The following is a 25,561-nucleotide window of genomic DNA, read 5'->3' as shown; positions in this document are numbered from 1 at the left end:
AAATGAGTATCCTTGTAGTGTATCTTCTGCTGAATCACTTCCCTATGCTAGATAGCTAAGATACTACCAGTCCATAAGTTAAAAGCTTTTTATAAAGGCTCTATTACCAGTGTTTTCCAGAAAGGTTTCAATATACCCTCTGATAGAATCTAAGAGTGCCCCTCACTAAATCCTTATTGAGATGATTATATTTAAATAAGAGAAGTTATTAAATTATTAGGTGAAATACACAGCTAACCCTATTTTCCTTTCTTGAATTACTGGTCAGGTTGAATATCTTTCAAGTGGTTCCTGAACATCTATATATTTTCCGGAGTTGTCTGATCGTATTATATGCCCACTGTTCCCTTTTTTTCTTGTTGACTTGTAAGAGTTACTTATTTAGAGGTTTTTCTTTTTTTCCTCCCCCTTTTTGGGGGAGTGAAATCAAGGCTTCCTTTATCTTTTACTTGTTACTTTATTTGTCTTACTAAATTCTTTAAACAACCTAGATGAAATAGTTTTAGTGTCTGTATAGCTTTATTAATGTCTTCTCTCTCTGTTCCTCTTTCATAATAATAAAAAGAACAAATCACTTGACAACAAAATGTAACAATATGGAATTCAAAAATGGACACACAAGCTCCTGGAACCAGCCACTTATCACAAAACGGACAATGTCAATTTTCGAACATACAATCACTTTTGTTCATACTTAGCTCAGAATGAGTAAACAGAATTTTATTCAAACTTTACAAATCTCCTTTACATTTATTTAGCCTGAGAGTAAGCGTGAGAAAATCCGACCTGCAGTTGGACTTCACTGCCCAAACAGTTAGCATCTGAAAATAAAGTTGTGAATGAACACGCATTTAGCAAACGTAGTTAGAGCCTTGCGGTGACCTTTGACAATGAATACTGATACAAACCAAACTTCAATCTGGTCTACATGACCTTCAGAGCCTAAAAGTACCTATTGCCTAATCACGATTCAAAAAGGTCCGCAGATGACAAATTACGGAGGTGCGTCCAGATGCAGAATGTAGTTCGACATTTCCACGGCTGCTGCTTTAGATTGCTACTACAAAGTCGACTCCCCGATCCTCCTTCGTATCCCACGTGTACTTGAAACCATGTAGCAGCATGGCACAGTTTCTTTTTATAAATATTAGTACCTGTAATCAAATATAAAAACCGAGTCTCCCTCTTTTAAATATTAAGCTTCTGAATGTTCCATTCATCCTTTGGTTTCAAACCCACACGATGCACTCACATTACATTCAGATTTAGCATGGAGACAGCACACTGTGCATCTGTTGGGAAAGGGCGGGGGTGGGGGGAGCTGCGGGAATACCAGAGCACTGCGTTAGAGAAAGCAAACGTAGAAGCAAAAATACTTTCTGAATATATACTGTACATTATGTAAACAAACATTCATAATAAGAATCAACACAGGCCAAAATATTGTCTTCTAGGACATTAGAATCTTCATCCTTTTCAATCACACACACACTGAAGATGTTGTTTTGTTAAGAAAAATGGAGCCTGTTCCTATATTTGCTTATGTGCTTCAATATCTTGGAAACAAGTGATTACTACATTCATTTGCTAACGGTTTGTCCTCTTAGTTGGCTGGCTGTTGCAAACAAGGAATACAGAACTATCATTTCAGTACCTGTTTTCCATTTAATACTAGCGAAGTAATATATATAATTAATTCATCGTTATCAGTCCATATTAGTAATATAAATAGATTAGGTGAAGCAGTGAATTCCAAAATTTGTGCAGGGGAAACTAGTTGATAATTTGTTTCCGATAAGGCTAGTAGCAAAATAATTACTACAAAGTCAGTCCAAGCTAGTAGCAGACCCCTGATTCAGCAAGCTGAATCAAAGTCTGAAGTTAGGTCATTTTAATTCCTGTCTATTACTGTGCAAACCTAGAATTTCCTATGTAAAAGACAGTGCTGGCAGCATTGAAATCCTGAAACAACAGAATGAAATACTGATTAGGTTTTGAAATGCAGAGATACTATATGAAGAAATTTGAAGGTCTTAATGATGGTGTCACAGCAATGGCCTCAGGATTCCCTTAATGAATCCAAAACTAAGAAAGAGAATCCATTAGTCAATAATAATATGAGTCAAAAGCCCAAATTTGAAGCAAGAAATGACAGACCTAAAACCAAAGATGCATTTTCTACTATGACAATATGTAAGAATTTCAAGCTTTATGTCAACATTTTGTACCAGCAGCAGCCCCCTCTAGAAGGAAAAAGCTTAGTCATGACTGTCCATCCCTTTTCAAAGCTTCCAGTCTTTGAAGGAGTGCGTTTCCAAATGCTTCCCGGTAGGCAGGGCTGAGGGTATCCAGCAAAGAGTAGACTGTTTCATGATAGGGGGTGTGTAAGTGATCGTCCACTTGGTCAAAAGCATAGCCTACCACCTACAAGAGAAATGCAACAGTGAATTAAAGAACCAGACTTCATCTCGGTACAGAAAGCAAAAACCAAGTGTTTACACAGGTCATTCCCCAACGACATGATTTCTCAATCAATAGTCAGAATATGCAGATTTCTTTTTTAAGTTTTATTTCATCTTATTTGAGAGACAGAGACAGTGTGATGGGGGAGGGGCAGAGAGAGGGAGGGAGAGTATCTCAAGCAGGCTCCGCGCTGCCAGCACAGAGTGCGATGCAGGGCTCGATCTCACGAAACCATGAGATCATGATCTGAGCCGAAACCAAGAGTTGGACGCTTAACCGACTGAGCCACCCGGGTGCCCCTAGAATATGCATATTTCTAATCAGTCTGAAACATGGGAACACCACCAGCTTTAAAATGCCCTCTTTATCACTCTTTTCTCAAAATGTAAAAGTTTAATTTACCTACTCCTGATCCCAAAAAGGAATGTAGAAAGCTACACAGAACCAGTATTTCATTTTCATAGACTGGAACGTCCTTCTATTTAATCCCACATATATTAAGGATCATTAATTAAAGGCACATCATAGATAATATATATATCAGTCCATATTTTAAAGATTTACAAAAATTATTTTTCACTTATTCCTTTTTAAAAATTTTTTAAAAGATCTTATTTTTAAAGAATCTCTATTGATCACGCTTTACAATTAGTCACATTACTAGTTTAACATTATAAGCACATTACTTATCTGTCAGGGAAACAAGTGCTCAGCCCTGTGAGATAAAAGGGAATGCTATTCTGTGTGTGCGTTGCCTTTAAACACAATGAGAGCTTTTTTCCCCAACAAGATGAATCCGGGTTCACCAGCACAGGGTAGGGGGAAATCAATTTAGTTTTTGTTGACTTGACCAAAGCGTGTGAATTCCGTATATGAACTCTAATTTTTTATGGCATCTACTCAAGTCATAGAAGATGCAAGTTTATGTTGGAAGTGGCACTGTTTTTGCTTTAAATGAAAGGCAGAGGCAGGTATCTACAGATGATGAGTCACCCCTCTTCAGAACCGCCGTGCTGCAGCACGGTCTGCTTGGATTACAGTTCCGTTTGCCCCTCCCTTCCTTGCTAGTTTTCCCAGTGGATGGGGATCATGTCTTACTCATGGTTTGATTTTCAATTCCTGACACAAGACAGCTGCTCAGTAACTTAACTGAGTAAAAGTGCAAAAACAAATATTTGGATACCTATGTGCCAGGTTTGTAAGTGATCTAGACCTTTCTGCAAGCTATTCATATAATCATCCCCCCATCCTCTTTAGTTTTCTTACCCCTCCCTCCCTTCCTTCCTTTTCTAGTCTCTAGGTCATAAAGAAGCAAGGACTCAGAGAGGCTTGCTGAGTGGGTGAGAGGACTTGGGTGAGAGGACTCACCCAAGATGACTCAAATTCACATTGGGTTCTCACTCTGATCAGAATCCTTCCTACCTTCACACCGTCACCTTGGAATTAATCCATGTAAGATCACATTAATTTATGCAGGGTCATGTATCTCTACTTTTCATTTGCCTATTTTTTTTTTTTTTTTAAGTTTATTTATTTATTGAGGGAGCGAGTGAGCATGTGAGCAGGGAGCAGGGGAGGGGCAGAGAGAGTGAGAGGGAGAGAGAGAGTCCCAAGCAGGCTCCACGCCCAGCACAGAGCCTAATGCAGACCTCAATCCCACAACCCTGGGATCATGACCTGAGCTGAAATCAAGAGTCAGATGCTCAACAGACTGAGCCACCCAGGTGCCCCAGAAGAGACATTTTGTGAGAGGTGGGAAAAGGTCCTCTTAACACAATAATCACAAAACTCATCCAGTGTAGAGAATGCCTGATTTTGGCGGGCATATTTAGCTACAGACAAGAAATAAGTTACTTTGGGGGGGTGATGATCAAAGCAAAGTAACACTCTGCAAATCAAATGGTTTTTCTTTTTCAAAAAATCCAATTTCCCCATGTTGACCCAAAGACTTTAGAATCAGTAAGAATTCGTAGGGAAAAAAGTTTCCTTACAAAAATCTTGGAGCTGCTGAGTGTCCTCAGTTAGCACCCCTCCTGCTCCCCGACCCCTAAAGCGGTAAAGACGGCAATAAATTTTTTTTTTCCCTAAAAAGAAAGGTGACTTACCCTGAGCCCTGCTTCAGTCAGCTCCAGGCAGTATCTGTTCCTCTCTCTTGTTTCCACATTGATATAGGCCACATCATCTGCACAGCGCAAGTTTTTTGAGACAAACATGTTGTTAACAGCAAAGAGAACATCGTTGACAACTGCTTCAGCTTCTAGCTTCATATCTTTCATATCAGCTTCTTCAAAACCATTAAGCTGCGCATCTTCTTCAAATCCTGACATGCTACTTAGCTCCATGGGATTACAGTCTGTTTCCATTCTGCAAAGAAGCAGATATAAAACGTGCTTACAGACGGACATGCCAAACATTATTGCTTGATGACAAGTAGCTACGGCCCAATAGAAAACAGTAATGAATTAATAACAACTTTTAGGGAAAATACTGTCTAAAACCATTTTTGGGGGGCGCCGGGGTGGCTCAGTCGGTTAAGCGTCCGACTTCGGCTCAGGTCATGATCTCACAGTTCGTGGGTTTGAGCCCCGCGTGGGGCTGTGTGCTGACAGCTCAGAGCCTGGAGCCTGCTTTGGATTCTGTGTCTTCCCCTCTCTCTGCCCCTCCCCCTCTCGCACTCTGTCTCTCAAAAATGAATAAACGTTAAAAAAATTTAAAACCATTTTTGATTGTTTTTCACAGACATGTACAGATTTTCAAAAAAAGAAAAAAAAAAAGACCTAGGTTTTCCACTCCTCCCCCACAGTGACACTAATTCAGAATATTAGTTTTTAGCTATTTCAAACAATGTCTCAATAAAAATCCTAGTACATTCTTCTTTCTAATGTGTAATAATTTTTCTAGTGTAGGTATTTAAAATTGGAATTGCTGAGTCAGAGTGTATGCTCATTTTAACTTTCAACAGACTGCTGATTCACCTTCAAAAAACCGGCTGTACTCATTTATACCCTGTGAATAGAATATGAGGGACTATACTCTTTTTCACTACCCTCTTGACAATCTTTTCTAATATTTACCCATTTGAGAGGCAGAATGAGGCCTCAGTGAGTATATACTTTTTCGATTAAACATCTTTCTGAATATTTACAGGGTATTCTTAGTTCCGAGATCATACAGCTGTAAAAAACAGAAATGGAAATGAACTCAGCTCGTCTCTGAAATCAGAATACAAATTCTGACCCACTACACTACACTACTCTCAATAGCTCCTTTTATGACTTTTGGATTTGGGGTTTTAAGAAGGCCTTCCCCATCCGATGATCACATTTTAAAAACCTCTTAAGCACTCTTCTGAGCTCTCATTCTCTGTATGTGTAGTTAATTCTCTGATCCAGCTGGAATTTATTTTGTGTAGCTTTATTTTTGAAATGGATGGCTTACTGTCCCAACAACATTTACTGAATGACTCATGTTTTCACCACTTCTTTGAACTGATCCAAAGATTATAATTTGAAACATATTATTTCTCAGGCGACCTCAATCCAACATCACTGCTGGCTGCTATGTAGTTCTAGCTTCTCTTCTGTGACTGGGGTAGCAGTGAGTATTGTTAAAATTTGAAATACACAAATGAGAAAAGCTAATGAATGTCAGATCGCATTGGAACGTAGGGAGGCTTCTTTAGAAGAAAATATGGTTTCTTTTTACCCGCAGGCTTTAGAAGTCAGTTAAGATTTCATTTCTCTGAGCTAGAATAAGCATCCATTGTCCTGAATATAGTATGATTGATTCTCCAACTTGTTATGAATATTTATATAATTTTTCTACTATCTTAAAAATTCCAGCTCTTTTTCTACAGGTACCTCAATTGTGGATGTCAGAAATGATAATCATCACATAAAAAAGATGTTTATATGAGAAATCTTGACAAGCTTTTAAAGCAAGAGTCTAATTCATTGTAATTAGGACTTTAATGATGGAGAAAGATGAAGAATCCAACAGCAGAATGAAGACATCCTCACAGATCAATAAAGTGAGTCGTCCAACTGTTCTGTAATAATTATCACCAGTGGACAAAAAAGCCACAACTTTCCTAACTACAATCTTTCAGAAGAGTTTTTCCTAGAATGTCTTTACATGATGCATAAAATAGACATGTTCAGAACTGCTGGTGATGATATATATACATGAAAACAATACATATTAGTATTGAAGCAGTATTCAAGATATTACAATTTTATCTTTTGTTGTTTTTAACGGGTTCTTGCTTTATCGATACACTTTCCTTTTCCTAACAACACTTCCTTCTCCTACTGAGTCAGGTAACCAAGCAACATGAGTGAGACTGACTCCAGTCCTGGCTAAAGACTGTCCTAATCAATGCATGAATTCTTTCTAGTCACTTCAATCCAGAACAGTTTGAGCGCACAGCCCCAGTTGTTCCCGGTGGCCATCCTGAGACAGGAAACTAGCCCAAGCAGGATCCTGACAGTGGGGAAGAACAGAGCTAAGAGATACAGAGGGAAATGGGGCCAAAGTCCTGACAGCTGTCCGACCTTCACATTTTCAGTTACTGAATCCAACAATTTCCCATTCTTTACAGGCAACTGAAAGCATCCTAACTGATATACAAGTCTACCCAAAATGAAAAGCAGTGACTGATCTAGCTTGTCAACGGTTTTTTATATTCATTTGTTATTTATTTGGGGGTGGGGGGAAGGGGCCGAGAGGGAGAGACAGAGAAAGAGAATCCCAAGCAGGCTCCATGCTAAGCATGTGGGGCTCAATCCCACGAACCGTGAGATCATGACCTGAGCTGAAATCAAGAGTTGGATGCTAAACTGACTGAACCACCCAGGTGTCCCTAGCTCTTCACTGGTTTTACAAAAGTAAAGAGATTTTAAAAATGGGGCCTTCGGATCGAGTCTTGCGAGCCTTGCATCGGGCTCCGCACTGACAGCACAGAGACTGGGATTCTCTCTCTCCCTCTCTTTTTGTCCCCACCTTGCGCATGCATGCGCTCGTTCTCAAAATAAATAAACTTTAAAAAAATAAAAAATTAAACTCTGATATTTTTGTGCCTGTCACGCAGAAAGTGCCTAATAAAAGCTCTGTAGAACGTGAACAGAAGTATGCATCTGTATTAGCTTCCTATTTCTAATGTAACAAATTACCGCAAATCTAGTGGCTTAAAACAACACGCTTCTTTTCCTATAATTCTGAAGGAGAGAAATCTAAAATCCAGGTATCAGCAGGGATGCAATACTTCTGGAACCTTCAAAGGAGAATCTGTTTTCTTGTCTTTTCTAGCTTCTAGAAGTTGGCGGTATTCCTTGGCTCATGGTCCCTTCCTGTACCTTCAGAACACATCACTCCACCCTCCGGTTCTGCAGTGACACCTTCCTTTCCTGACTCTTGACATGGGCCCCCCTCTTACAAGGAGCCTTATACTTACACTGGGCCTACCCGGACAATCAAGGATACGTCCCAGACCCACGGCCCTAGAGTTAATCAAACCTGCAAAGTTCCTCTTATCATATAAGGTAACATATTCAGTTTCTGGTGATTAAAACACGGACATCTTTGGGGGCCATTATTCTGTCCACCACAGTGTCTGTACCCTATTGGCAGGAAAGGAGTATGAAGATAGTCAAAGAGACTTCATTTTCTGACTTTCTTTTTTGGAAGTTATAATTTATTTTTAATACACACACTGGATGGGCAATGTAAAGTACTAGGCAGTTTCCATGGTTCTCTTAAAAGAAGGCTCAGAGCACCTGCCAAGCTCAGTGCTTTCTTTGGAAAGGTTCCTTAATTACAGGCTCATGCTTTGTACTCTGTCACTCCGGGACCATGATCGCAGCAAAATACTGGGGATGGTGTTTCAATGAAAGGTACCATCTCGAGGCTGGCAAGGGGTTTATAAAGTATCCTGGGTCAAGAGCTCTGTCCAACTACTGGACTCCGGATGGTGAGTGGCCTATCCAAACAGATCCTCTCATGAGGAGATTGAACACAGAGCCAAAAAACAGGCAGTCGGTTGGTGGGGACAGTGCAGGAGCTACAGCAGAGAGACCAGGGAGCAACAGGGTGGCTTTATCACCGGGACACTAAGGAAATGGTTTCTGCATTTCTGATTACGCATTCCAGGAACAAAAATACTTTGAGCGACACCTTGGTGTGTGTCTACTTAGACACATATTCTACTACAATTAAAATATTACAAACACACAAATATGAATTTAAACAGGAGCAGTTAAAATAGGAACTGTAAACTATTTTCTCTTACTTCTCAATGGATTATCTCGTGTACCTGGCTGTGGAGGCCTGCACCACACAGGATGAGGGGATGCATGTCCGTTTCGGTGAAGGGACACTACTGGGATTACTACTGACACCTCGGAGCTGCAGTCTGGTTACCAGAATGGTTCTCTCATCAGTATGAGAATCTGGTAAAAATCTTTGGTTTCCCTTTCTGCAGGCAAAACAATTTATCATCATATAACAAATTCTAGACCCGACAGAATTTTGTGCGATGACAGAAACATTCTTTATCAGCATAGAATAGCTACCAGCAAGCTGAGGAACTGAATTTCAAATTTTATTTCATTTTCACTCATCTAAGTTTAAATAGTGGTTCCTGTAGCAGACAGCACAGGTATAGACCTTTATGCATACTCATGAGTAAAATGATTAACATGATTAACTGAGTTTATACTATGGTTGAAAAAAATCAGTAGATAGAAAAGTATAAAGGAAACTTATTTTATATAGGAGTAGCAAGATTTAGAAATACATGTTAGAAAAAACATTTTGAATCTTAGCTACCCCATGGAGGGTAATTAACCATTTTGTTTCAAATGGTAAAAAGTAATGAATTATTTTTACGTTTTGTGATCTTGTCAATTTAGACTCTAAATTGAATTTTATTTTTATTTTTTTATTAATTTTATTTATTTTTTTTATTAATTGAATATCGTAATCCACTGTGCATCTATATATCCAGCATTTTTCTAAGCATTAGAATACTAATTAAAGGTTTCTACTGGTAGCTTAGTTTGGGAAATAAGACAAGCACATGAAATACGTACATAAATATTAACGCTACGCACATGCATCATAATTATAACCTAAGAAATGTACTTAATCATGAGTGGCAGATAATTAGAGAAAGCAATGTTTTTGTCCTACTACAAACTTACCACTAAACTTGTACGAACTTGGGCTGGTCACGTAACCTCACTGGACTCATGGTTTTCTCACCTATAAAATAAGGGAAATAGACAAATTCTTTACTGCTCTTGAGAGCTCTGACATTCTGTGATCTATGACGCAATTGTCATTTATGATGCGGCTTGACTTTGACTCATGGCACAGGTCAGTCAAAACTGGTCTTGAATGAGCACAGATGAAATTATGGGTAAAGCAGAAAGAACCTTAGAGCTGTGAAGAATTCTTCATAGGGAACAGAGCATAAGCAAAAATCTGCATGGGGTGTGGCAGGAATTCTGAGGAGACTAGTCTAACTAGTCTAATACAAGGACAATGTTAGGAGAGTAATAACAAATACAGATGGCCCAATTTGATGGGTGCTGATACCCAGACAGGAAAATTTGATTTTGATATAATAGTTTTAAGCTTTGAGAATGGTAATAACAACGTCTTTATATTTAAAGTGGGTTTCTTTTAGGCAGCATATAGTTTGGTCCTGACTTTTTATCCAATCTGACAATCTTTACCTTTCAATTGTAGTGTTTAGACCACTTATATTTAACATTACTATAATTATTGATATGGTTATTTACCTTGTTTTTTCTTTATGCGATTTATACTCTCTTCCCTTTTCCTTCTTTTTCTGCCTACTTTTGGACTGACCACTTTTTAGGATTCTATTTTATATCGTTTGGTGGCTTATTAACTAGAACTCTTTGTGTGTTTTTAGTGGTTACTTTATACATCTTCAATTATCATCATCTACCTTCAACCTTGAAGTGATATACCACTTCATGTACAGTATAAGAACTTTACAAGAGTATACTATGTAGACTTTGTGCTATTTTTGTCTTATTTTACTTCTACATGTCAGAAACTTGATAGTACATACTACTTTTGTTTTAAACAGTCAATAATTTTTCAGCGATTTAGATAAGAAGAAAACAAGTATTTTATATTTAACCAGATAGTTACATCTCTGGTGTTGCACATTCCTTCCTGTTTGTCTACATTTGTGTCTATGATTTGTATCATATTTCTCTGCCTGAACATTTCCTTTAACATTCCTGTAGTGCAGACCCGCTGTTAATAAATTCTTTCAGCTTTTATTTAAGTAAGTCTTCCTTTTACCTTCATTTTTCAAAGATAGTTTTGCCGGGTATAGAATCCTAGGTTAACAGGGTTCAGGGTTCAGGGTTCAGGGTTCAGGGTTCCCGCCCCCCCCCCCCCCCCCCCCGCCTTTCAAGACTTTAAAGATGTTTCTCTATTTTCTTGCTTACGTGATTTCCTATGAGAAATCTAATGTCACTGTTATCTCTGTTCCTCTTGGTGTAGTTTTCCTTGTTTCTTTTACTTGGGGTTCACTGAGTCTCTTGTATCTGTGGGTTTATATAGTTTTTAACAAATTTGGAAAAATTTGGAAATTCTTTTTTTTAAGTTTTTATTTATTTGAGAGAGAGTGTGAGCATGCATGAGTGGGGGAGGGGCAAAGAGAGGGAGAGAGTGAATCCCAAGCAGGCTCTGCACTATCAGGGCAGAGACAGGCACAGGGCTTCAACTCACAAATCATGAGATCTTGGCCTGAGCTAAAACCAAGAGTTGGATGTTCAACCAAATGAACCACCCAGGTGTCCCTTGGCCATTATTTCTTCAAACATTGATCTGTTCCTCCCCTCTTCAGGGACGCCACAATTTAATAAACATTAGTCTAAGTGAAGTTGTCCTCCTTTTTTCATGTTTTTAGTCTCTTTCTCTGTTTCACTTTGAAGAGCTTTTATTGCTATGTCTTCAAATTCATGAATCTTTTCTTTTGCTGTATCCAATCTCTTCAACTTGAGTATTAAAAAAATACATATTTTCCATGTCTCTGCTTAATTTGTTCAGTCTTTTCTCTAGCTTTTTAAACATATGAAATAGAGTTTTAATGTCCCTGTCTACTGATTTGCTATTTCTGGGTTAATTTCAACTTATAGATTTTTCTTACTATAGGTTGTAAACCTAGAGTAAACCTGCTTTGCATGCCTGGTAATTTTTTATCGGATGCCAGACAATGTGTATTTTACCTTGTATGGTCTTGGCTATTTTAATACTCCTATAATTATCATTGAGCATTCTTCTGGGGTATAGTTATCTGGAAACAGCTTGGTCCTTTTGGGTCTTGCTTTTAGACTTTTCAAGGCAGTATCAAAGCTACACTTCACCTCTGGTTAATTTTGACACAACTATAGAGTCAAAAACCTTTCTGAACATTCTGATGTCCTAGGGATTATGAGGTTTTCCATTAAGGGTGATAGGAACAGGAACATCCCTGGTCCCGTCTGAGTTCTGAAAAGTCCTCTAATTCTTTTGGGTAGTTTCCTCACACCTACGTGTTGATCAGCACTCAGCTGCAGGCCGGAGAAGGATCCTCTGTGTATTTCTTGCTTTCTGGGAAGTTCTCTACTTTCTAGTATTCCCCCCTAGCTGGCTTCGCCTTTCTGAACTCCTAGCTCCATATCCTCAATTAAGGGAAGGGAGACTACTGGGCTCCACATGGGCTTCTTCTCCTGGTGCCATGGCTAGAAGTTCTCTTGAGGCAATAAGCTGGGGCAATGGGCTCATCTCATTTTTTTTTTTTTTTAATATTTATTTATTTTTGAGACAGAGAGACAGAGTATGAGCAGGGGAGGGGCAGAGAAGAGGAGACACAGAATCTGAAGCAGGTTCCAGTCTCTGAGCTGTCAGCACAGAGCCCGACGTGGGGCTCAAACTCACAGACCGCGAGATCATGACCTTGAGCCGAAGTCGGCCACTTAACTGACTGAGCCACCCAGGCGCCCCTGGGCTCATCTCATTTGTATCTTGCCTCTCAGGGATCAGTGTTCTTCGTTTCAGATAGAAGGGGAAATCTGAGCCCTGTCCCTCTGCCTTCGCTACAAGTGCATATCCCAGTAGCCAGTTTTGAGCTAACTTTGTGATCTTATTTTTCAGTTTTTCTTTCAGTGATTTTGGAATATATATATATATATATATATATATATATATATATATATGAAAAAGGTTTCATATATATATATATATGAAAAAGGTTTAAAGTAATTTCTACACCAAACATGGGGGCTCAAACTCATGACCCCAAGGTCAAGAGTCGTACTGTCCAGCAACCAAGCCAACCAGGCACTCCTTTCCCGTATTACTTTGGATCAGCTTTACCACCTTGCCAGTTCCTTCATTAATGAATTAAATACATTACACAAATTTGAGTACAGTTAACACACGATGTTAGTCTCCGGTATGTAACTTAATGACTTGACAAGTTCATACGTTATGCCGTGTTCACCCCGAGTGTGGCCACCTGTCCTGTTACACAGCTATTACAACATCATTAACTGTATTTCTTACACTGTGCCTTCTATTCTCATGACTCACTCTATGGAGTTAAATACATTTCTGACACATGCTTACTAAGTTTGTATGAGACTCATGTTTCAAACTTAAAAACCATTGTATTTTGACACTGCAGGTGACCCTTGAACAACATGGGTTTGATATGCATAGTTCCACTTACATGCAGATTTTTAAAATAATGTACTATAAATCTATTTTCTTTTCTGTGTGACTTATTTAGTAATGTCTTTTCTCTACTGATTGTTAAAAATAAAGCACATAATGCATGCAACATACAAAATATATGTTAACTGTTCATATTGGTATGACTTCAGGTCAACAGTAGGCTATTGGTTCAGAGTTTGGGGAGTCAAAGTTATATCTGGACTTTCAACTACATGGGGGTTGGTGCCTGCATTTTTCAAAGTTGAGCTGTACTTTCAGACTTTTAATTCTTCAAAATACAGCTCAGACACATTTATTTCAGGATTATGTATCTGGTCTCAAGAGAGAGTAAATCACTATGTCCGTCTTCCTTTGCATCAGTATTGCTGCAAGTTTTCATACTTCATTGCAAATCAGGGTCCGTGATGTCTACATTATCGGCACATCTCCCATAAGGCAGATCTTTACCGAATGTATATATATTTATACATACGTATGTATACACACACACATATGTTTATATACATATGTGTGTGTGTGTGTGTGTGTGTATATACTTAAGTTTATTTATTTATAATCTCTACACCCAATGTGGGGCTCGAACTCACAATCCCGAGATCAAGAGTCACACACTCCACTGACTAAGCCAGATAGGTGCTTCTCACTGAATATTTTCCGAATGAATAAGCCAAAGAAAAAACTCTAACTCTCTGCTTCTCAAGCTGTGATACTTGGCCCTGTGACAAGGGGCATACAAAGTATGCCACCGGATAAACACTGTAGACATTCCCCTCAAATACACGTCACAGTTATAGTAACAGTATTACGTAGCATGATGCAAAGTTGCCTAGAACTTTAAAGCACACGGAGGTCTTAAGCCATATCCTCTTCAGGTTATGCCTCCATACCCCTAGAGTTTGCTTCTGATAAAAATATTTTAGTGAAAAATAAAAGAAATACTGCTCTAATCTTAGAAATTAACTCAAAAGGCTTAAAATTCCAGGCACTGGATCTAGCTAGGGGTATAAAGTTAATGAGCAGAGGTGGAAGCTAGTAGAAGGGTAGCAGGTTAGTATTGAGTTAGACCTCTCTAAGTCTTTATATCTCCTCCCACTGCAGTTAGGATACTGTGTTTTGCAAACAGCCAAGGTAATTCTTGATAGCTCTTACTCCATCTGGTGGTATGGTTTTGGAGCTCTGGTAGTGTTTTTGGAAGATGCAGGAAACTGGTTATCAAGATATTGATTACTGAGGCCTTTATTCCCAACCTCTTAACTTTTTATCTTCTACTTTTTCTATGGCAAAAAGGAAATATATTATGTTTGCAATAAGACAAACCTGTTTTGAAAACATGATATATTGGGAAGTACAAGGTATAGAAGCGGAAACATTCTTCTTAGAGAAGCCAAGCTGTTGAGATAGTTAAAGTAACTGGTAGCTTGAGAGGTTTGAATTTATCTGCACTTCAAACAAGTGTTTTGAAAGTAAAGATGAATAAAGTTGATTCATTATAATTAGCAACATTCAGGAATCAGCCAAAGCTAGTTTAATCTTTGTTTTCTGTTAACACATAACATTTTGTGTGTTTTCTAAGATATATGTGTGTTTTGAAATTAAAATCAGAATCATTTATAGTATTACAAATATACAGAATTTTATTAAAAAATATTTTTAATGTTTGTTTATTTTTGAGAGAGAGAGAGAGAGAGACAGAGAGACAGAAAGCAAGTAGAGGAGGGGCAGAGAGAGAGGGCGACACAGAACCTAAAGCAGTCACCAGGCTCTGAGCTGTCAGCACAGAGCCCGAAGCGGGGCTCGAATTCCAGAACCATGACATCATGACCTGAGTTGGACACTTAACCGACTGAGCCACCCAGGCACCCCCATGGTATTTGCAATTCAAATGAAAATGGCCTATTTTTCCATTTGTACACTGATTTATAAAATTACTCTGCACCCCATTTCCAACAATGGCACAGACACATATACACAACTGAGTAATAACGAATCAAGCCAACAGAATCGTACGGTACTTTTGCTGATTATGGAGGGAGCTAACAGTGAAGAAATACACAGATAGCATTAATTCGAGAGGCCTTTTAAACTGCAAATAAGCGGAGAAGATGGCGGGGTAGGAGGATGCTGGGCTCACCGCATTCTGCTGATCCCCTAGAGTCCACCCACATCGGCCTAAATAACCCAGAAAACCGGCAGAAGACTAGCAGAACGGACTCTCTGGAGCCAGGCGCAGACGAGAGGCCCACGGAAGAGGGCAGGAAGGGCGGAGAGGTGGTGCGCGCTCCACGGACTGGCCGGAGGGGGCCGGAGGGAGCCGGGGCGGTGGAGGGGCAGGCCGCCTGGCCGGGCAGAGCCCCCCAGTCTGGCCTGCAAAAGCGGAGGGGCCGGCCTAAGTGAGTTCTGACAGCCAGCGGGACTTAACATCTGAAATGTTAAAAGTCGACAGCTCTACTCAGAGAGCGGGAGGGCAAGAGGACACTGGGAGGGAGAGGTGTTGAGCCCCGGAAGACAGAGCTCAGCTAGGCGGGGAACAAAGACGCTGGCCAGCGCCATCTCCTCCTCCCATCCCCCAGCCGAAATCCCAAAGGGAACCAGTTCCTGTCACTGACCTTGCTTGCACGGCGCACACACCCAACACTGCTTCTGTGGATCCATCCCTCCGAGGGGTCTGCCTCCCTCCCAGGGCTGGAGGGCCCCTCCCGCAGGGGACCACCGAGGGCAAAGCAAGCCGAGTCTGCCCCTCCTGCCCCTGTGCACCTGCGGATCCACCCCGGCTAATACGCCAGATCCCACCAAAGCAGCACCACAAGCCTGGCAGTGTGCAAGTGGCCCAGACAGGGGCCACACCACTCCACAGCGAGTCCTGCCTCTGGGAGAGGGGAAGATAAGGTAGACACCAGACTGACTGTGGCCCCAGCGGTGGGCTGGGGACAGACATCGGGTCTGACTGCGGCCCGCCCACCAACACAAGTTACTCCGGACCACAGGGGAAGTGCCTTGCGGTTCCGCCGCCTCAGGGACTACCCAAAATGACGAAACAGAAGAACTCTCCTCAAAAGAAACTCCAGGAAGTAGCGACAGCTAACGAATTGATCAAAAACGATTTAAGCAATATAACAGAACAAGAATTTAGAATAATGGTCATAAAATTAATTGCTGGGCTTGAAAAAAGTATAGACAGCAGAGAATCTATTGCTACAGAGATCAAGGGACTAAGAAACAGTCATGAGGAACTAAAAAATGCTATAAATGAGGTACAAAATAAAATGGATGTGACCACAGCTGGGACTGAAGAGGCAGAGGAGAGAATATGTGAATTAGAAGATAAAATTATGGAGACAAAGAGGAAGCTGAGAAAAAGAGAGAGAAAAAAATCCAAGAGTATGAGGGGAGAATTAGAGAACTAAGTGATGCAATGAAATGCAATATCCGTATAATAGGAATTCCAGAAGAGGAAGAGAGGAAGAGAAGAGAGAGAAGAGGAAGAGAGAGAGAAAGGGGCTGAACAAAGCATAGCTGAGAACTTCCCTGATCTGGGGAAGGAAAAAGGCATTGAAATCCAAGAGGCACAGAGAACTCCCTTGAGACATAACTTCAATCGATCTTCTGCATGACATAGCATAGTGAAACTGGCAAAATATAAGGATAAAGAGAAAATTCTGAAAGCAGCTAGGGATAAACACGCTCTAACATATAAAGGGAGACCGATAAGACTAGTGACGGATTTATTTACTGAAACTTGGCAGGCCAGAAAGGAATGGCAGGAAATCTTCAATGTGATGAACAGAAAAAAAATATGCAGCCGAGAATCCTTTATCCAGCAAGTCTGTCATTTAGAATAGAAGGAGAGATAAAGGTCTTCCCAAACAAACAAAAACTGAAGGAATTCATCACCACTAAACCAGCCCTACAAGAGATCCTAAGGGGGATTCTGTGAGTGAAATGTTACAAGGACCACAAAGTACCAGAGACATCACTACAAGCATGAAACCTACATATATCACAATGACCCTAAACCCATATCTTTCTATAATAACACCGAATGTAAATAGACTAAATGCTCCAACCAAAAGACACAGGGTATCGGAATGGATAAAAAAACAAGACCCATCTATTTGCTGTCTACAAGAGACTCATTTTAGACCTGAGGACACCTTCAGATTGAAAGTGAGGGGATGGAGAACTATTTATCATGCCACTGGAAGTCAAAAGAAAGCTGGAGTAGCCATACTTATATCAGACAAATTAGACTTTAAATTAAAGGCTGTAACAAGAGGTGAAGAAGGGCATTATATAATAATTACAGGGTCTATCCATCAGGAAGAGCTAACAATTATAAATGTCTATGCCCCGAATACGGAAGCCCCCAAACATATAAAACAATTAATCGCAAACATAAGCAACTTTATTGATAAGAATGTGGTAATTGCAGGGGACTTTAATACTCCACTTACAACAAGAATAGATCATCTAGACACAGGATCAATAAAGAAACAAGGGCCCTGAATGATACATTGGATCATATGGACTTGACAGACACATTTAGAACTCTGCATCCCAAAGCAACAGAATATACTTTCTTCTCAAGTGCACATGGAACATTTTCCAAAATAGGTAACATACTGGGTCACAAAACAGCCCTTCATAAGTATACAAGAATTGAGATCATACCATGCACACTTTCAGACCACAATGCTATGAAGCTTGAAATCAACCACAGGAAAAAGTATGGCAAACCTCCAAAACCATGGAGGTTAAAGAACACCCTACTAGAGGATGAATGGGTCACCCAGGCAATTGAGAAGATATTAAAAAATATATGGAAACAAATGAAAATGAAAATACAACAATCCAAACACCTTGGGATGCAGCGAAGGCAGTCCTGAGAGGAAAATACATTGCAATCCAGGCCTATCTCAAGAAACAAGAAAAATCCCAAATACAAAATCTAACAGCACACATAAAGGAAACAGAAGCAGAACAGCAAAGATACCCCAAACCCAGAAGAAGAGAAATAATAAAGATCAGAGCAGAAATAAACAATATCGAATCTAAAAAAACTGTAGAGCACATAAATGAAACCAAGAGTTGTTTTTTTGAAAAAATAAACAAAATTGATAAACCTCTAGCCAGGCTTCTCAAAAAGAAAAGGGAGATGACCCAAATAGTTAAAATCATGAATGAAAATAGAATTATTACAACCAATCCCTCAGAAATAAAAGCAATTATCAGGGAATACTATGAAAAATTATATGCCAACAAACTGGACAACCTGGAAGAAATGGACAAATTCCTAAGCACCCACACACTTCCAAAACTCAAACAGGAAGAAATAGAAAACTTGAATGGACCCATAACCAGTGAAGAAATTGAATCAGTTATCAAAAATCTCCCAACAAATAAGAGTCCAGGACCAGATGGCTTCCCTGGGGAATTCTACCAGACATGTAAAGCAGAGATAATACCTATCCTTCTCAAGCTGTTCCAAAAAATAAAAAGGGAAGGAAAACTTCCAGACTCATTCTATGAAGCCAGCATTACTTTGATTCCTAAACCAGACAGAGACCCAGCAAAAAAAGAGAACTATAGGCCAATATCCCTGGTGAATATGGATGCAAAAATTCTCAATAAGATACTAGCAAATCGAATTCAACAGCATATAAAAAGAATTATTCACCATGATCAAGTGGGATTCATTCCTGGGCTACAGGGCTGGTTCACCATTCGCAAATCTATCAATGTGATACATCACATTAATAAAAGAAAAGAACCATATGATCCTGTCAATCGATGCAGAAAAAGCATTGGACAAAATTCAGCATCCTTTCTTAATAAAAACCCTTGAGAAAGTCAGGATAGAAGGAACATACTTTAACATCATAAAAGCCATTTATGAAAAGCCCACAGCTAACATCATCCTCAATGGGGAAAAACTGAGAGCTTTCTCCCTGAGATCAGGATGTCCACTCTCACTGCGGTTGTTTAACATAGTGTTGGAAGTTCTAGCAACAGCAATCAGACAACAAAAGGAAATCAAAGCCATCAAAATTGGCAAAGATGAAGTCAAGCTTTCATTTTGCAGATGACACGATATCATACATGGAAAACCTGACAGACTCCACCAAAAGTCTGCTAGAACTGATACATGAATTCAGCAAAGTCGCAGGATACAAAATCAATGTCCAGAAATCAGTTGCATTCTTATACACTAATAATGAAGCAACAGAAAGACAAATAAAGAAACAGATCCCATTCACAATTGCACCAAGAAGCATAAAATACCTAGGAATAAACCTAACCAAAGATGTAAAATATCTGTATGCTGAAAACTATAGACAGCTTATGAAGGAAACTGAAGAAGATATAAAGAAAAGGAAAAACATTCCGTGCTCATGGATTGGAAGAACATTGTTAAAATGTCAATACTACCCAAAGCTATCTACACATTCAATGCAATCCCAATCAAAACTGTACCAGCATTCTCCTCGAAGCTAGAAATTTGTATGGAATCACCAAAGGCCCCGAAGAGCCAAAGTAATTTTGAAGAAGAAGACCAAAGCAGGAGGCATCACAATCCCAGACTTTCGCCTCTACTACAAAGCTGTCATCATCAAGACAGCATGGTATTGGCACAAACACAGACACATAGACCAATGGAATAGAATAGAAACCCTGGTACTAGATCCACAAAAGTATGGCCAACTCATCTTTGACAAAGCAGGAAAGAACATCCAATGGAAAAAAGACAGTCTGTTTAACAAATGGTGCTGGGAGAACTGGACAGCAACATGCAGAAGGATGAAACTAGACCACATTCTTACACCATTCACAAAAATAAACTCAAAATGGATAAAGGAACTGAATGTGAGACAGGAAACCATCAAAACCCTAGAGGAGAAAGAAGGAAAAAACCTCTCTGACCTCAGCCGCAGCAATTTCTTACTTGACACGTCTCCAAAGGCAAGGGAATTAAAAGCAAAAATGAACTATTGGGACCTCATGAAGATAAAAAGCTTCTGCACTGCAAAAGAAACAATCAACAAAACTAAAAGGCAGCCAACAGAATGGGAAAAGATATTTGCAAATGACATATCGGACAAAGGACTGGTATCCAAAATCTATAAAGAGCTCACCAAACTCCACACCCAAAAAACAAATAATCCAGTGAAGAAATAGGCAGAAAACATGAATAGACACTTCTCTAAAGAAGACATCCGGATGGCCAACAGGAACATGAGAAGATGCTCAACGTCGCTCCTCATCAGGGAAATACAAATCAAAACCACACTCAGATACCACCTCACGCCAGTCAGAGTGGCTAAAATCAACAAATCAGGAGACTATAGATGCTGGAGAGGATGTGGAGAAACGGGAAGCCTCTTGCACTGTTGGTGGGAATGCAAACTGGTGCAGCCACTCTGGAAAATACTGTGGAGGTTCCTCAAAAAATTAAAAATAGACCTACCCTATGCCCCAGCAGTAGCACTGCTAGGAATTTACCCAAGGGATACAGGAGTGCTGATGCATAGGGGTACTTGCACCCCAATGATTATAGCAGCACTTTCAACAATAGCCAAATTATGGAAAGAGCCTAAGTGTCCATCAACTGATGAATAGAAAAAGAAATTGTGGTTTATATACACAATGGAATACTACGTGGCAATGAGAAAGAATGAAATCTGGCCTTTTGTAGCAACGTGGATGGAACTGGAGAGTGTTATGCTGAGTGAAATAAGTCATACAGAGAAAGACAGATACCATATGTTTTCACTCTTATGTGGATCCTGAGAAACTTAACAGAAGACCATGGGGGAGGGGAAGAAGAAAAAAAAAAAAAAGAGGTTAGAGAGGGAGGGAGCCAAAATATAAGAGACTCTTAAAAACTGAGAACAGGGGCGCCTGGGTGGCTCAGTCCATTAAGTCTCCACCTTTGGCTCAGGGCGTGATCTCACGGTTTGTGAGTTCGACCCCCATGTCAGGCTCTATGATGACAGCTCAGAGCCTGGAGCCTGCTTCAGATTCTGTCTCACTCTCTCTCTGCCCTTCCCCTGCTCATACTCTGTCTCCGTCTCTCTCTCTGAAAAACAAATAAACATTAAAAAAAAATTTTAAAAAAACTGAGAACAAACAGGGTTGATGGGGGATGGGAGGGAGGGGAGGTGGGTGATGGGCATTGAGGAGGGCACCGGTTGGGATGAGCACTAGGTGTTGTATGGAAACCAACTGGACAATAAAGTTCATATTAAAAAAAAAACTGTAAATAAGCATCAGCACTATACCCCCATAAACAACCTTTCCTTCAAAACCAGAAATTACAAATGAAATTCTAAGAAAAATCTCAAATACCAAACGCTTAAAATAAAAATCCTCCCAGCATTAGTTTGTTTCCATGTAATCCTCTAGGTTATGCAGAGGATTTGGTCTACACTTAATATAAAGTACGGTATAAGCAACATAAGAGAAATCAATATCCAAAGAGATATAAAATAGAAAACCTCTCTGCTTTCCATTTCAACTCTGAACTGGCTGTTTACCAGGTTCTGAGCAATATTCCATCGCCAGCACCTTCAAAAAATTGGAATACCTTGCTGGTGCTATCAGTTATTCTGGTAGATTGTGTCACCTTGTATAAAGTTTCCAAAATCATTCGTTATAGCATCATACATCAATTATTTAGGAACAAGCTCTTACTTCGTCCGTTGGTATAATCTTTGTGCTATGTTAGTGTTTTGGAGGATTTATGAACTGGTTACCACTAAGTATTTATCCCTAAGTTGTTCATTCTCTAATTTAGTAGGCTTTGCTGCGTTTCAACACAAATTTACAGCATCAAAGAGCTGCAAAAAGACTGTGGATTTGTCCTTGATGACAAAACACACTTCATACATACGGCATGATAAAAGAATAGAGGCGGCATGATTTCAAGAGCAGTATATAGAGTTCATATTTTCACTTTGAGAGTTTGACATTGCAAAAGTCCACAGAGGGCTGGAACGCAGTATCTTAATCATGATTACTTTTAGTTGATTTTCAGCCTGGCCAATCCTCTCAATATGGACAAGAAGTGGCCACTATGGTGCGGTGGTTAAAGGGTCTTGAAAAGGGCAGCAACCTGAGCTCTGCCACTTACTCTGGGACTTGGGGCAAGAGACTTGAATCTCTCTAGTCACACAGTCCTTCCTCTCTAAACAGAGCTAACCACAGCCCCTACCCAGAGGGATACCACAAGTACTAACTGAGTGAGTTTATGGAAAGTGTTAGCATGGTGCTAAGCTCAGGAAATACTGTCAATTATTATATATTAAAAAGATAGCTAAAGACCTGACCCTGAAACTCAAGCCACTTAACTCTGAGTTTGGCCCTCTTTACACCACGTAAAGTGCCGTGGCCGTTGCTGTCTTGTGCAACTCCCAGGACCATGCGATGCAGCAGCCCTATGGCCAATAATCCTACCTCAAGTGCAAGTCTCAAAAGGCCAAGAGCATTTCATCCGCTTTCCTTTTGCTTCACACATTAACACGGATTTCTCTGAAGGATGTACGTAGCTCTGGTATACAGCTTCTAACCTGTCACTTCAAAGCCTTTTACAGAATTCTTAAAAAGTTGACAGTGTTCAGTTGACGGTGTTTCTTCACTTTCCTCATTTAATTAGCACTAGGTGTTAACATTTTGCGATGATGAAAACACCAAAATAGCACTGGGATTTACGGTGAGTTCATACCCTATTTGAGCTAAAGGTTTAATAATGCTATGTCCTAAGCGTTAACATTTATGCTGAATTTCTCCTAGAAAACATAGCATGCACAAGGCAACACCCTTAACACTCAAAGGGAGCATGTAAGTTGTACAATCTTCCGATTTTTATTTTTCTTTACTGATTGAAATTTCAGGTGTTTCACGGACAGCCTGAATGCAATTCTGTATTCCAAAAGAACTCGCCTATCACTCGGACTTGAAAGAAGTCAACTGTATCCACATGTCAAAAGTCCAGTTCAAATCTTCCAAGGCCTATTCTGATTCCCAGCCAGATGAGATCTCACTTTTTCATCACTTTGTTTATACTCTTTTTATGGCAAACATAATTATTATTCGTACACACATCTTACTTACCATCTTCAAAATACACCCAGAAACCAACTGCTACTTACTACCTTTACCACTACTACTCTAGTCCAAGCTACTGCCTTCTGTTGCTTGGATTACTGCAATACCTCTCTCTAACTGGTCTGGCTTTTTCTCCTTCGGTCCTCCCACCTCCAGAACGCAGTTAGCATGACCCTGAGGAAAATTAGGCCAGATTATGTCATTCCTCTTCTCTAACCCATTCACCCACCCCGAGTAAAAGGCCAAAGTCCTTATGGGGCTCTGTAAGACTGCCCACTCTCTAGCCCCCAGCTTCAACTCCCCTTCATTCGCCGCTGATGTTCTCTGAACTCACCAAGCATGCCCTTGCCATAGGGTCTGCACCTGCTGTTCCCCTGCCCCGGGAAACAACTCTTCCAGGTATTCCCATGCCTTGCTTCCCAGTTTTCTCTGTCTCTTTTAAAGCATCACCTTATTGGGGTACCTGGGTGGCTCAGGTCATGGTTTCCTGTTCTGTGAGTTCTAGCCCCGCCCCCTCCCCTCCTAGGGCTCTGTGCTGACAGCTAGGAGCCTGGAGCCTGTTTTGTATTCTGTCTTCCTCCCTCTCTCCGCCTTTCCCCCCCCCCCCCCCCCCCCCCCGCTCATGATCTGTCTCTCTTGCTTTCAAAAATAAAATAAAAAGAAAATATTTAAAAAAAACAAACAACCACCATCTTATTAAATAAGACAGACCTTCTCTTACCCCTCTACGTAAAAGTGGTAAATCTCTTCGCTCTTCATTCTTTATATCGCTTTATGTTTTTTCTACAGCACTTACCAGCACAGGGCATATGATATACTATTTAATTACTGTTTCCCTTCCTCTCAGTGAAATGTGAAGCTCCATGAGGCCAGACACTTAATCCGTTCACTGCTGTATCCCCAGCATTGAGAACAGTCCCTGGCACACAGCACTCAATAAATCAATACTTACTGAAGAGACTAATGGCCCTTTCACTATAGAACACAGACTCCTTGGATTCTTTTCTACCTTCTCCACATCACCAACTGCGGAGACCTAGATTTAATGGACCCTTAACGAATGTTTTTGAATGAATGAAGAGCAAGGGGAATGAAGTTACTGAGGATGCTTGGGACAAGTCTACAAAGAAGGAGGGGAACCAACAATCCAAGCAACTACATATACCAGAGAACACTCTGGTTCTCAAATGAAAAGGTGGTTGTGGAAAGGGGCTTTTCCGCTTTCTCATCTGTCAACACTTCCGGGCTGTCTCGGTGTTTCTAAGGCATTTGTGGAACTTACCCACACATCAGTGAAATCTCCTTAAACCGGTCGTCTTCATTCGCTATCCCTAATGAAACCGTTGTGTATCGCGGCTCTGTTTAGGTTCGCCCCCAATTTCAAGCTCGGCTAGTCTGGATCCTAACCCCGGGCATCTGGCCTCCAGGACACCGAACACCCGCACGCAGGCCTTTCGGCGGGGGGGGGGGGGGGGGGGGGGGGGGGGGGGAGGGGGTGTGTTTGACCAAGTTAACGGCCGGCTCGGTCTCTGCAGGAGTTTCCCCCCAAATGAAGGCAGAAATACGATTGCGCAGATTCCCAGAGCAGCACAACTACTTCGCCCAGGTTTCGGCGGGGTCCGGAGGCTCTGGCATCGGTCAGAGAAAGCAGTTCTGCCCACAGATGCCTCCCAAACTCAAGTTTCCCGGTCGCCGGTGCAGCACACCCCGCACGAAGGCAGCGCTCTGGAAACTGCCAGCCGCTAGCCAAACAGAACCGAGGGCGAAGCTTGGGAAACAATACCTGAAAGAGGCGGGGGACGCATAACTTGCTGACAATGGGCACCGGTCCATACCGGGGGCGGGAAGGACGTGGAGGTGCTGCAGCCCCTCGCGAGGGGCCCGCGGAGCTCGGAGCGCCCGTTTCCGGGGTCGGGGTCCCGGGTGACCGCACGGCCCAGGCCAAACGCACCCTCAGACCCCTGTCAACGCGGCCACCGGGCCCCTTCCGCCGTCGCCCCCCACGGCCGGCCCGCTGCGTCCCGCTCGCAGGGCCCCAGGGCGGCCCCGAGCCCCTCTCGGCGGCCGCCCGTCCGCATCCGGCCCCGCGACGGCTCACCTGCGCGCGCCCGGCGTCCTCCTCTTCCTCCCTCCCGGGGCTTCTGGAGCGGCCCCGCGGCGCCGTCCCGCCTCCCGCCCTCGCCCCGCCCCCTCGGAGCCGGAACCGCTCCCTTCAGGGCCCTTCTCCCCGCCTCCT

General features: G+C 41.1%; 1 protein-coding gene across 11 annotated transcripts; it reads right to left on the bottom strand.

Annotated features, from left to right (window-relative positions):
* Window positions 1-699: 699 nt before the first annotated feature.
* Window positions 700-25,525, bottom strand: GSKIP (GSK3B interacting protein). 11 transcript variants are annotated; one of them, XM_058740233.1, is made up of 5 exons: window positions 25,424-25,525; window positions 9,663-9,723; window positions 8,774-8,935; window positions 4,569-4,827; window positions 700-2,424 (listed from the first exon to the last, which is right to left on the bottom strand). In XM_058740233.1, exons 4-5 carry the CDS (start codon window positions 4,824-4,826, stop codon window positions 2,263-2,265), a joined length of 420 nt encoding a protein of 139 aa, XP_058596216.1. In that variant the 5' UTR covers window position 4,827; window positions 8,774-8,935; window positions 9,663-9,723; window positions 25,424-25,525; the 3' UTR covers window positions 700-2,262. The 11 variants fall into 11 exon arrangements, with proteins under 11 accessions (XP_058596216.1, XP_058596219.1, XP_058596215.1 ...); XM_058740236.1 differs by lacking the exon at window positions 8,774-8,935 and adding an exon at window positions 5,538-5,637; XM_058740232.1 differs by lacking the exon at window positions 25,424-25,525 and adding an exon at window positions 25,109-25,415 and having other exon boundaries at window positions 8,750-8,935.
* Between the last annotated feature and the right edge of the window lie 36 nt (window positions 25,526-25,561).

Source organism: Neofelis nebulosa, chromosome 7, assembly GCF_028018385.1.
Source record: "Neofelis nebulosa isolate mNeoNeb1 chromosome 7, mNeoNeb1.pri, whole genome shotgun sequence".
NCBI lineage: Eukaryota > Metazoa > Chordata > Mammalia > Carnivora > Felidae > Neofelis > Neofelis nebulosa.
The sequence above is the reverse complement of the archived record's forward strand: the minus strand, read 5'-3'. Positions and strand labels throughout refer to the sequence as shown.

Coding starts and splice junctions, on each gene's coding strand:
- GSKIP (XM_058740233.1), bottom strand. CDS start 4,826: ATGGAAACAGACTGTAATCCCATGGAGCTAAGTAGCATGTCAGGATTT. Junction 2,425..4,568: donor TGACTGAAGCAGGGCTCAGG/GTAAGTCACCTT, acceptor TTTCTCTTGTAG/GTGGTAGGCTATGCTTTTGA.